This window comes from Notolabrus celidotus, chromosome 3, assembly GCF_009762535.1.
Source record: "Notolabrus celidotus isolate fNotCel1 chromosome 3, fNotCel1.pri, whole genome shotgun sequence".
NCBI lineage: Eukaryota > Metazoa > Chordata > Actinopteri > Labriformes > Labridae > Notolabrus > Notolabrus celidotus.
The window spans coordinates 14,583,887-14,596,831 of record NC_048274.1 but is presented as its reverse complement, the minus strand read 5'-3'; the positions used below and the strand labels follow the sequence as shown (position 1 = coordinate 14,596,831).

The window sequence follows — 12,945 nt, the reverse complement described above, 5'->3', positions numbered from 1 at the left end:
TTTTTGGGGACAAATTCTTAAATCTTATATCAGTACATGTAGTTTTACATTACGCCCTCTTCTGCAAAATTATACAGACTGAATCAGATTTGAAAAAATCCGACAGTGATGTTAATCTAGAAAACTGAATGCATGAAATATCAAAATACTGATGCAAAAATAACAATATTAGATATTTAATAATGCCTCTTAGCTATTACCTCATTGATTTAAATCTCTAAGTTTATCGATGAAGGCAAACTTCAATAAGCAGTGTGGCCACGTCTGTGTCAGTTAACAAACATACAGTTGTGCTCATACGTTTACATACCCTGGCAGAATTTGTGGGTTTTTTTTGCCATTTTTCAGAGAATATGAATGATAAGAGAAAAACTTTTTTTCACTCATTTTTCACAACAGTATTTACTCTTTTTATATCATAATGACAACAGAAACTACTCAAGAAATCCAATTCTGCCAGGGTATGTAAACTTATGAGCACAACTGTATATCTTGTCAACGTACTCACTGTTTTTTTTTCCAAATCCTACAAGGCGCTTTAATTTCTCTACATTACATTTTTGATCAGCTGTCCATACAGCTACATTGACTCATTTAATGTTAATGTGCTACATCCTGCTTTTTCCTTTGTTGTCAGTCTTATCAATGCCTTTCTTGCAGACACATCACAGTCCTTCTTGTTTTACAGCATCAGGTAGAATAGGATGTTATCAGTAAGGCAAACAGGAACCTGCTAAAAGCCCATTGTGCAGTGAAACATGTTAGCTGCTGATGGCTTTGTCTCCAGCAGCTTCCCGGGCATAAACAATGTCTAAGGAACATTTAGGGGCTTTCTTTAATATCTTAATATTTATTGCCGCCTGTGTTTTCATGATAACGATGCAAATCAACTTCAGATAACCCTGCAATTATTATTTATGCTACAAAGCTGAGTAACGTTTTGTTGCTCTTTGCATTTCTCATGAGCATGGGCTCCAAATGGCTCTATCATTTACAACAATGTTCAGTATGTACACACACACACACACACACACACACACACCCACACACACCCCCACACACACACACACACACACACACACACACACACACACACACACACACACACACACACACACACACACACACACACAGAGTCTCACATCCACTTTACACCTGACCCCCCAAGGCTGAGCAGAGATGACAGAGGTCTGACATTGTTCTCAAGTCTGACTGACTCATGTTGAAGTATTATCTTTCAATCCCTTCCTCTTAACCTGTTTAACCTATATTCTTTGTCATGCACGGTGACCTGTCATTAAGTTATACCTTACCTGTTAGTCACGCACCTCTAAGACCTTTCTAAACAGTACTTAGTGATTGTAGCTGTTAGAAAGAATGTTGCTGATGTTGATGCATATTTTCAGAGGTACTGTGGGTTCTTCTTAGATATCATTGGAAACACAGGAAGCTTATTGGCTCATTCCTCATTTAGTCAGCACTCATTAGCTGAGCAGTTATACAGATACCATCTCTGTGGAGAGAAAAAACAACATTAAGAAGCAAAAAAAGACAGAAAATGAGAGCGTACAGCATAATGAAATGCAGCAGAGGCTTTAATGTTTCATTAGAGGCTGAATGTGGATCCGGGAAACATTTGTTGATATTACTAAATTATGTAGCGTCTCATCTCTGAATAATGCAGCCTGTCTTAATGTTTGCTTGCAGAGGTGGGCCACCTGATCCAGGGAGAGGGATTTGTTTTCCTTCTGCATTCCTGATGGAGTCGTACAGAGTGACTGGCATTCCTCACAGTGGACCACAGCGGGGGCAAACTCAGCCATCGCGCCCCTCCAGGCCCAACAGTAATGGAGCTGGTTCTTACGGCCTCAGCATCCGTGTCCAGGGTATCGATGGACACCCATATGTAGTCCTCAACAACCAAGACAAGGGCCCTCACTCCTACGTAGACCCCAACAGCAATGGCTACGTGGACTCAGAGGGCTCTTTTATTGAGAACTACGACGAGTATGATTTCCGGGGAGGGAAAGAGGCCAGTTCCAGCAGTCCCTTCACGGAGTACAGATCTCAGAAGATGATGCATTACACTGGTCCTCAAAATGGGGTTGCAGATTCACAAGGAAAGAGACCATCCACCCTTCTGAACTTTCAGAAGCATCCTGAGTTACTTCAGCCATATGATCCAGCAACCAACTCCCTGAACCTTGATAGTTTACACAGCTTGCCTTTAAGGTCTCCACCTCTGGCTGAGACTGGAAACCAACAGCAGAGTTCCTCATCTAAATATTCTCTACCTGCAGCATCCCAAACCGTCCCAAAGTCATCAAGCCTGGATCGGGACAAAGCTTCCACTCAGCGAGACAAAAGGCCACTTCCATCCAAGAGTGTAAGTGATGCAGTTGTCCCTCCAACAAAGTCACAGTCTTTGCCTTCAGTCCAACATGCTCAGCCTAAGAGCAGGCCTCAATCACAAGTGGCTCAGCCGCAGTCCAAATCTCATCTCACCAACCAGAGTCCACCTGTGTCCAAGCCAGGCTCGAAATCTCAACCTCCACCCCAGGTGTCTCCCTCCTCTGTGTCCAGTCCTCAGAGTGAACAGAGCAAGTCCTCAGGCAGAACCCCCAGCTACATGAGCAGCGCCAACTCCAGTCTGGAGCGCACCCACCGTGAGCCTGACGTCCTTCCCCTACGCAGGACGGACTCCAGTGGGCCAGTTCTACAGTCTTCTTCCCGCTCCCGCCACTCCTCGTCATCCTCCACCTCAAAGACCCTGTTGGACGAACAGATGGAGGCCCTGTACGCTGACTCTATTAATCGTCATGAAAACCGCAGATACATCCCTTTCCTTGCTGGTTCAGGCAGAGACATCGACACAGGCTCTATTCCTGGTGTGGACGAGCTTATTGACAAGTTTGATGGCAAAGATGGCAGCCAGCAGCGCAGAGGTAGAGCAGGGCGCAGGAACAGGATCAACCCGGAGGACAGGAAGCGCTCACGTAGCGTGGACAGCGCCTTTACCCAGCGAGACGACTCCAGCTTTGAGTTCAGTTCCCGTCGGGGTACATCCATGGAGCATGTCCTGCGACCCTCAGCTCCGGCTGCAGAAAACAGCTGGTAGTCAGGACTCCTGGATCTCCAATGTAGATGGTAGGACTGACTCCAGAGCTTCGTCTCGGGCCACCAGTGCGCCCGGCTCACCTCAGAGCACCATCCCTAAAGGTGTGGGCCTCATACAGGGTTACAAAAAGCCACAGACCAGCACCTCTTCAGTACCATTCAAGAGTAAAGGCAGTGAGGACAGCACTTCTTCAGCTGTAAAGGCTTCATCGTCATCATCACTGTCCACATCTCTATCAAAGCGTTCTTCCACGGCAGACAAGAAGCCCAGCGCAGAGGCAGATGTTCAGGTACAAAGCCAGAGTTCAGTGGTTTTACCTTTTAGACTGCTTTTCAGCTTTTTTAATATCTCTCTTATTCCATTTAATCTTTCTCTCATTTCAGGCGACACCTGATCTCCTCAAAGGTCAACAGGAGCTTTCACAACAAACAAATGAAGAGACAGCAAAGCAAATTTTATTCAGTTATCTCAAAGATGGGTGAGTAAACTTTTCTGTTCTTTTTAAAATGTACCGTTAAGGTTTTATCTTCATTCATCACCCTTGTTTGTTGAATCATACATTTCAAATATTTTTCCCACCAAAGCCAAAAAGTTTCACAATCTCACAGTGCATCACAAAGGAGGAGGCTTTTCTGTGGGGGCATATAAATGGTTTTTATCAGAGTTGGACTGTTTGCGATAAAAGGGAAAGAATGTGCTCTTCTTACCCTCCCATGCAAGCTGTGAGTAATCCAGCTGTCTGGAGTTTGTTTTCTTGCAGAATCCCACTTTTCTCTCTGCTTTCTCTTTGCTGCAGTGTGAAATGTGAGGAAGACTTGATGTTTGCTTGTGTAATCAGACACCTCCAGCCTGTCAGGGAAAGGCATGTGGGCCCTAAAGGTTAAATGAAGTTGAGATTCTAAAGCCAGATATGATGATTTATGGCGGTCTTTACAGTCTCTTGGTTAAGTTGGAAAATCATTGTTGGGGATCAGTTTTTTGAGACCGTCTATATCAACAACAAATACAAGTTAAATTGTTGCATTCCGAATTCAAACCAGGTTGTGTTGATTTATAGTTCGATTCATTTTGCAGGTTTTCTATCATTCCTCTGCAGGCTTGTTGTAGTGTAGTGAGTGAACAGGAAACTGCCTGGGTGTGTCGAGCCACAGGTCAGGAGTCACAGGACAAAGGAAAGGAAACACAGATGGAAGTGCTGGGGCTGAAACCGAGCCACATTCCCAAAGCCCAGAAGACAAACATTCACCACCAGGGGTTATAAAGGTTTAATGGAAATCATCTGTATGAACAGAGGAGATATTTGGGGGAGGAGGAGGGGGTTGGCTTTTCGTTTTCTGAGCTGCGAAATTTATTGAAATAATATCACTGCTGTCATGTGAAAGTGGTGTAACTCCAGTTTTATAGAATCTGATGTTTTCACTTTAGCTGAGGGATTAAAGATTTTTCTGTGGGTTGAGAAAATCCTCCCATCTGGGGTGCTTTCAAACTCCTGACATGCTCAGTGTTAACGCTGAAAACAAAGTCGTCTTTTTTAACTCTAGGAAAGTTGATGTTTCAGAATGTTACGTTTTCACTGAGCTGAACGTACTTTAATCGTTTCTTTTCAGTTTGAAATACAGAACATGAACAATGATATCATTAGAATTTTCATTGCATCTGCGGGTGTGGCTGGTTTGTGACCATTTGCTATGAATCCAGAGCTCAAAATAATGTCGTCCTTATTTCAGTGATCACAAACGTCTGCTTTATTTTACACTTTTACTCTAACTCTCAGCACTTTTCCAACTAAATGACCAAGTGATGAAATGAGACTCTGCAGCAATCCTATTACGCTGCCCATACGTTTGATTCTTCCGCTCATGTGCTTCATGGTTTAGTGGACGGGTGTAATGAAGCTGTTTGTGCCAGGCGGGTGACACACTCACAGCAGCATGATCCTCTCTGCCCTTTCTAAGTAGGGGTGAATTACTGTGTTCCCCAGAGACGTCTGGAATAAAGCCCTGATCCCACAAACACCAAAGGAAGTTATTTTTTTCAACCTTTATTTATTATAATGTGTTAACATATTCTATGTGGTATGTGTGTGTGTGTGTGTGTTTGTGTGTGTGTGTTGTGTGTGTGTGTGTGTGTGGTAGTGTGTGTGCGTGTGTGTGTGTGTGTGTGTGTGTTTGTGTCTCGACAGAAGTAACGACAGCGATGAAACCACAAAGAGAAAGGTCAACCTTGTCTTTGAGAAGATACAGACCTTGAAGTCTCGGGCCACAAGCGAGCGGTCAAGGCGACAGCAAAGTAAGAAAAGTTGTGTCCTGCTATCACTCAGGAAGAGACAGATAAAAATACAATGAAGTGAATATATCTTTGATTCTGTTTTGAAATGCTCATTCCCTTGTCAAAAGGCTGATTTGATATTGCAGTCAGATTTGGGGTTTCTAAAAGTGCTGTTCTGCCCTCATACTTCAGCTCAAATGGAAGTTTAACATATAAATGTTAGTTGACCTCTCATTCTGCCTGATCATACTGTTCAGTTGATTTGTAAAGCAACTGTATGGAAACTTTTCAAAGCACTGTATATTATCTGAAGCTCTAAGGCTTAAGTTCTCCAGCTGTTTACTCTGTCTAGCAGATACTGTCAACAATTGAATATTTACCTTTCATTGAGTGCTTCTGCCAGAGTTCAGATATTCAGTGTAAACCTTTCAAGATATAACTGACTCTAAAACTTGTTCTCTTGTCAGTCTTTGGACGTTTCTGCTCAAACTAAAGCACTGCAGGAGCAAAAGGCTGAACTGGAGAAAGAAATGGCAGAAGTGAAGAGACAACTCGAGGTAATAAAAGTCTAACCATGACTGAACCTTAGAGACCAACACATGTATGCTGTCATATCAGTCCTGGGCTGTTGGTTTGTTGCTGGACTTGTTGTCTTTTGAGAATATCCTTTGATAAAGGGTTTGGTTGGATTGGGTTTAAGCCAGGGATTACCAAAGAGACATTACTAATTAGATGTAGAATTAGCTCATCTTAACCACAGACTGTAAAAAATATGGACGTAGTATCCGTGACATCACCCATCTGTTTCTGAAATGCTGTTTTGAGGCCAATCGTCAGCGGGACCCATATTGCTGCTGTCGAGCAATTGTGACATAAAGAGGCGGGCTTTGAGCCTCCTAGCCAACAGCTACAGTGTTCCCACCTGCCAATCTAGTCAGCTGTGCCTCTCATTGGAAGACTCGTAATCTCAATATGTTCAAAATTGCTGCGTTAGAAAAAATTCCCCCCCCCCCCCCCTACAATGTTAGCCGATAGAGAAACGATCTATCCAGACTACACTCGCCTTTTGTACCAGGCTGTAAACATGTTTATTTCTGCTGGAAAGATCGTCTTTTTTGAATTGGTGTGTATGTGACATCCTGTACTCCCGGAGCCAGCCTCAAGTAGATTCTTGCTGAACTGCAGTTTTTAGCACTTCCACATTGAACTCATATTTTCAGACTGGAGGTTGCCGCTTGATCTTAACACATGGGTTATAGAGTTAAATAGCTTTTTAAACCCTGTATTTACCATTTATTAAGTCACTTCAGTGTTTTAAAAAAAAAAATAAATGCAGTTTTGTGGTAAAATGAGGTTAAAATAAAAGTGGGTACAGCAATGGGGAACCCTTTAAACTTCAACATTTACATTTCATAAACATGTATAGCTTTTCACATATTGGGATCCATCTTTTTTACATTCAAAACCTTACATAGAGGCTAAAAGAACACATCTTCATACTTAAATGAAGCAATGAGTGTGCCTTGCCAACTTAATCTTAATACCAGTAGCTTTTTAATGTCTACACTGAATCTTTGATATTAACATTTGTGTTTTTCCCCCTCAGAAGAATACGGTTGACAGGAGGACAGCAGTGAGTTTAAGGAGACTGCAGCAGGAGCTGAGAGCGGAGTTTTAGAGGATTGGTAAGCGTTGAAGAGACAAAACTAGGCCAAAAACAGGAGCTGAGCTCCAGACACCACGGGTGGAAGAGTAAGTGCAGAGTGACGTTCTTCTAGGAAAAATTGTGTGTTGATAAATAATATAGACTCTTTTTTTATTTAGTTTTGTACTGTTTTTCTAACAACTGCAGTATTATTTGAACTCTGTGTGTCGTAGAGTAATGTAAGCTTGTTATAATCAGCTGGATGTGTTATCATCTGCTGCTAATTTCTGTACACTGTCACTCTGAAACCAGAGCAGTATGTTCGTTTCTATGAAGTTCCTCGTGCCTCCCCTGGTTTGTTGAACAGACAGCTCTCATATTTAAGTGTGCAGAGAGGATGATTACTATTGACTTTGACAGCACTTACTGCCTGTACACCTGCTCTGTTAACATATGCAGTGTCTGACTCCTTTAGTGTTGAGCCCTTGTTGACTTTATGGTTTCTCATGCTTCCAATCAAGAATTTTTGTTTCTCAGCTGATTGCTGTCTGGGTTTTTAGCTCTACTGTGTTTAGTTTTTGGAAATATTTGCCCAACACAAATAGACTTGGCTACTTAAACTCTATACTTTCTCTACTTTATCTGAAATCAGTGGTTTTGTTTTATGTGCATTTATTGTTATTTTATTTATTCGTTAACAACGAATCAAACAAAAAGGATATGGCTACATGTCTGTCATCTTTAAGTCTATTATAACAAGGTTATAGGTTTTTCAGCTCCAGTCTACATCACTGTGAGGTCATTTGTTTGAGGTGCCTCACATCACTTATCACCCTCCCCCTCTGTGTTGTCATGCAGCGACAGCTTAGACATTATTGGTTTGCCAGGTTTAGGTTTTTCATTTTAACCTCTGTGCTCGTACGCCTCACGTTCAGACCCAGCACAGGTGCTGCCTTTTCTATGTGTGAATTACAGTGCAGGTGCGCAGGCGTGTTGTGCAAATCTACTGTATGTAGAGTGTGTGCGATGTGTTGTGACATGATGTGTGGTTTGTCAGACTGTTCCAGGTGAAGATGGAGAGGGAGCAATACCAGACAGAGATCAGAGACCTGCAGGATCAGCTGTCAGAGATGCATGACGAGCTGGACACGGCCAAGAAATCCGCCTCAGATGGAGAGAAAGACGTCATTATGGCGGTAATTCACAGTGCTCATTGTTCCAAAGGAGACAGATGTAGTGGTTTCTGGTTATACTTGCTGAACACATGGCCAGTGCTAATTCAAACCACCTTGAAATGTTTTCATGCTGCGTTTTAAATACTAAAACTTTGTATGTCAAACTATGAGCTGAAACTATATGATGATACCAAGAGCACAAAGATTAGACTCTGATTGATTTGTTGCATACTATCCTCAACCAAAGCTTGATCCGTAAGGCAACTGAACTGGTAGAAAGTTGCCTTACGGATCAAGCTTTGGATTACCATGACCTGGATGACTGAGAACCTTCACAGACATCCTATATTAAAGTAGAGTAAATGTAAATATTGGTTTTAACTTCTTAATAAAAAAAACACAGAATACATTTAGTTTACCCAAAATATGGGATAAACTGTATCATGTCACGAATGGTTTTTTTAGTTATATTTTTGGCATTTTTGCCTTTATTTTATAGGACAGCTGAAGAGAGACAGGAAATATGGGGAGTAGAGAGTGGGGGAAGACATGCAGGAAATGGTTGACCGGCCGTGAATCGAACCGGCGAAACCTGCGACGAGGACTGTAGCCTCTGTACGTGGGGCGCTTAGACCGCTAGGCCACCAGCGCCCCTTTATTTATCATTTTAAACATTTTAAACACAAAGGCCAGTTTAAAGTGCTAATAGGCAGATAACTGGCAAAACAAGCCTGGCATTAAAAAATGATTGATTTAAAAACTACAAAGTAAATGTAAGCTTTAAATAAAACATCACACAATAAAATATGTTAACATAAAGTTAAAATAATGGTTAAAAATAAGATGAAATAAGTATGTAAAGTAGACTACACTACAGTGATAAGTTTCATGAGTTATAAATAGAACAAACTTCAGTTAAAAGGACACATTCACTCAAGTCAGACATTCTGTGCTCATTTCTTCACAGGACATGATGCAGCTCAAAGTGGAGATGCAGGAGGTTCTCCTGGCCAAGGAGGAGCAGGAGGACTTACTTCGGCGCGAGAGAGGGAGCTGACTGCTCTGAAAGGGGCTCTGAAGGAGGAAGTGGCCGCTCATGATCAGGATGTGGACAAAATGAAAGAGCAGTACGAGAAGGAAATAAGCCGTCTGCAGACCTCTTTAGAGGAGGCGAAGCAGGTAATCAGCCTCCTGTATGCTTCTCCTCCATATCTCTCTCTCTTCTCATTCAGTGTGTCCCCCTCCTCCTCATTCCCCTCACTCCCTCATTCTAGAAACACACCCTGTCACTGAGGAGTGTGGAGATAAGCATCACATCAGGGGGGCTGTGTGTTTTGCAGTTAAAGTTGTGCCATGTGTTTTTCATCAAGGAATTGAACTCTGCTCTGAAGTGACATAATTTACACCTTTTCACTTTTACGCATCTGTGGCACCTGAGTATCAAAATACTGAGACTCTGGTTCTAAAACCTGCAGGATGAACCGTTTCCAGAATCAGCTTAGCACTTACAATCAGAAACAATTCATCCCTCTGAAAAAGATTTTCAATCAAAAAGGGAGAGAAGCCTTTTTTTCTTTGCATTTTTCAAAAAACTGTTGAATTGAAGATGTCAACATATGATTTACTCAACCAGAGAGAGATCAGAGTGCAAAGGAGGTGTGGAGTGACACAAGAATTTTTACGATTTGAAAACAAGAATTTAAAAGATTATCACCCAACAACTTGCAATAAACATCCTACTCTTAAGTCTCCTTCAGAATAAAAGAACATGTGGTGTCTGAGTACTGCCACTGTGGCCACTTATGTTCTGCTGTAAGACGAGCGAGTTTTGACGATTCAGTTTTTATAGTTTTTTATAATATTTCATCTAACTCCTTCAAATATCCACTTGTCCATTCAGATTTTAATATTTAAAATATAGATGTTTTGTGCATGTCTGCAGTGTTGGTCAGTATTTCCATGGTTTGTTTTTTTGCCAGACCTTCAGAGAAAATCTCACAACAAGCTTTAAAACCCCAGTTTTTGTTTTGATCTGTGTTAAAATATTAGTTTCATTCACCGACCAGGGAAGGGCGGGAAAGTTTTCCTCAGGTGAAATCAGCTCTGTTAAATTTCACACACTTGTGCGGGCTTAAAGACCAAACTGATAAAAATGAAAGGAAACACTGTGTAACAGTTAAAAGTAGCTCGTCAATCATTTTCCATGGGAAGTCTGTCAAAGCAGTCAAGTGTGGAGGTGTTTCCTTATCTCAGCTTGCTCCTCCAGGGAGGAACGTTTACAGGAAGAGGGATGTTGATGATACATTTAGAGACATTTATCAGTGTACCAGACTGTGAGGAGCTGCCTTACTGGCAGGTCACTATTGTAGCAACTTTCAGTTAAAGGTTTCTCGGAACAGTTTTTTGCTGCGTTAAAAAAACCTGAAGTGGGCCTTCCTTTTATAAATCACTGTTGTTCTGCACTATCATGAGAGTAATACAAGCGATGAACCTCCTGTGTGGTAAAAGTAGAGCTGGGCGATATTGAAAAAGATGTTATCATGATAACATTTTTATATCAGTCGATATCAATAATGTTCATAATAAATATTAGATCATTCTTCCATATAATTTTAAAGGCAGATTTTTTTCTCCTGAGTGAAAGTTGAAGAAACCAGACGGTTTGTTAGCTTGTATCTGGATTTAGTAAGTCTAGTAAATAGCCAAAATATCTAACTATGAAGTTTAGTGGACTCTCTTGTAGAGTATCTTTCACTCTGCTTCAGCTTTTGGTTTTGCATTTTCTTCAGTGTCGCTGTCGCTCATTTCAGCTGTGTTTACATTACCTCTTACCCATAGACCCATGTATAAAATATGGACGTAGTATCCGTGATGTCACCCATCTGTTTCTGAAGAGCTGTTTTGAGGCCAAATCGGTGGGAGCAGCCATATTGCTGCTGTGGAGCCCGTGTGACATAAAGAGGCAGAGTTTGAGTCTCCTAGCCAACAGCTACAGTGTTCCCGCAGGTCAGCTGTGCCTCTCATTGGAAGACGCGTAATATCGATATCTTTGAAATTGCAGTGTTAGAAAAAAATTCCCCACCCCCGTGCAGTGTGTGCCGATCGAGAAATGAGCTATCCAGACTACACTCCTCTTTTGTACCAGGCTGTAAACATGTTTATTTCTGCTGTAAAGATCGTCTTTTTCCCCTTCATGTGTATGTGATTTCTGGTACTTCCGGAGCCAGCCTCAAGCGGATTCTCTATGAACTGCAGCTTTTAGCACTTTCGCATTGGACTCGTGTGTTTAGACCGGAGGTTGCCGCTTGCTCTTATCCTTCGAGTTAGCATCCAACATTAAACAGAAGAAGTGGGCTTTTCCATGCCAACTTCTTCTTAAACTAGCGTTAAGACACACTAGTGCCCCCTTCCTTTCCAGTGGTTGGGGGGTGTAATTACAGGTTTAAATATATCAACATTTTATTGTACATTTGTTACATTTATATTGAGAAAAATAACATCACGATAATTATCGTTATCGTTTTATCACTCAGGCCTATGTAAAAGTAAAGAATTTAAGAAAATGTTCCTTGATTCACTAACTGTGGCTTCAAAATAGAGGAAGTTGAGTTAAGATGAAGACGCACTGGACTGAAGACGCATTTGTTTTCAGCAGGTTGCTGTGTAACTCATGTGTGTCCTGTTTGTCTCAGAGACTGGAAGTTGTCCTTGTTCTGGGCTTCCTGCAGGCTGGTGGGGTCTATATACAGCAGCGCTCTGCCTGCAAGAGTCCATGAGAACATTTCCTTTTGTCAAAGAGAGGTACTGGTCCCCTCAGGGAGCATGTTGTCGGGGGTTTACCCACAGTGCTTTGTAAAACACTTGGAGAGATGAGGTCATTGTTTGTTCCTCTCCGTAGATCTAACAGATTTCTCCTGTTGGGACGTTTGTTTATGTTGTTGAATTGATGTTCTCTCCTCAGAATTAACTTCATCAGATATTTTAAGGCAAGAGGACTATCAGTCATTATGCAAATTAAAGCAAATTCATGTAAGCAGTTGCAGCATTTATACTTTATAAATGTCTGTGTCAGGACAGTGTGGCAGCAGCAGAGATTATCTGATAAGTCACCATTTGAAAAAACTGATTAATTAAATCATTTTGTCGTCCTGGCTGCGTAATAAGCATTTTGAAAGCATAACAGTAATACATTCTTCTGCTTATTAAGACTCACTGTGTGATTAAAATACACAGTGTGATTGGCACAAACACCAAAGCAACAAAACAAGAAGTCTAAATTAAACCCAAAGCCTTTTGAAGTCCAAAATGTTCTCAGCATGTGGGCAGTAGGCTGAGCAACTGGCTGTGAGAAAGTCCAACATTAAAAAGGAAAACTGCTGATTATCTCATGTACTCATCTATTTGTGTGAGGGTGTCAGAACAGGAGAAGAGGGCCAAAGTGGACAGTGCATCCTTCCCCCACCTCCATCCAAAGTGCTGCGTCCCCTCTTTTGTGGCCCTGACATCTGCAGTGACCAGAGCAGCCCATGTGGAGAAGAATGCAGTAAACTGGAGCACTGAACTGCTCCGTATGCTAGTTAATTGCAGTGGCAAGCCATCACTAATCTAATGAGCTGCCGCTCCTGAGTTGCGTCGTGCCCCCTCTTCTTTCGGTGCCCTTAGAGAGTGGGGGTAATTGTGGACCTCAGTTGATAATGAATGATGAGTTTGTTTCACACAATAATAGCAGCGGGGGTTGG

The 12,945-nt window shown here is 41.9% G+C and overlaps 1 protein-coding gene across 1 annotated transcript in view; it reads left to right on the top strand.

Annotated features, from left to right (window-relative positions):
- The window catches only part of LOC117810216 (cingulin-like protein 1), a 32,139-nt gene that overhangs the window by 1,490 nt on the left and 17,704 nt on the right, over positions 1 to 12,945 (top strand). The window contains 10 exon segments of the mRNA XM_034679915.1: positions 1,708 to 3,087; positions 3,089 to 3,407; positions 3,502 to 3,596; positions 5,301 to 5,382; positions 5,384 to 5,407; positions 5,854 to 5,943; positions 6,993 to 7,138; positions 8,089 to 8,227; positions 9,174 to 9,243; positions 9,246 to 9,385. Coding sequence (XP_034535806.1) covers positions 1,760 to 3,087; positions 3,089 to 3,407; positions 3,502 to 3,596; positions 5,301 to 5,382; positions 5,384 to 5,407; positions 5,854 to 5,943; positions 6,993 to 7,138; positions 8,089 to 8,227; positions 9,174 to 9,243; positions 9,246 to 9,385 — 2,433 coding nt within the window. The 5' untranslated portion in view covers positions 1,708 to 1,759.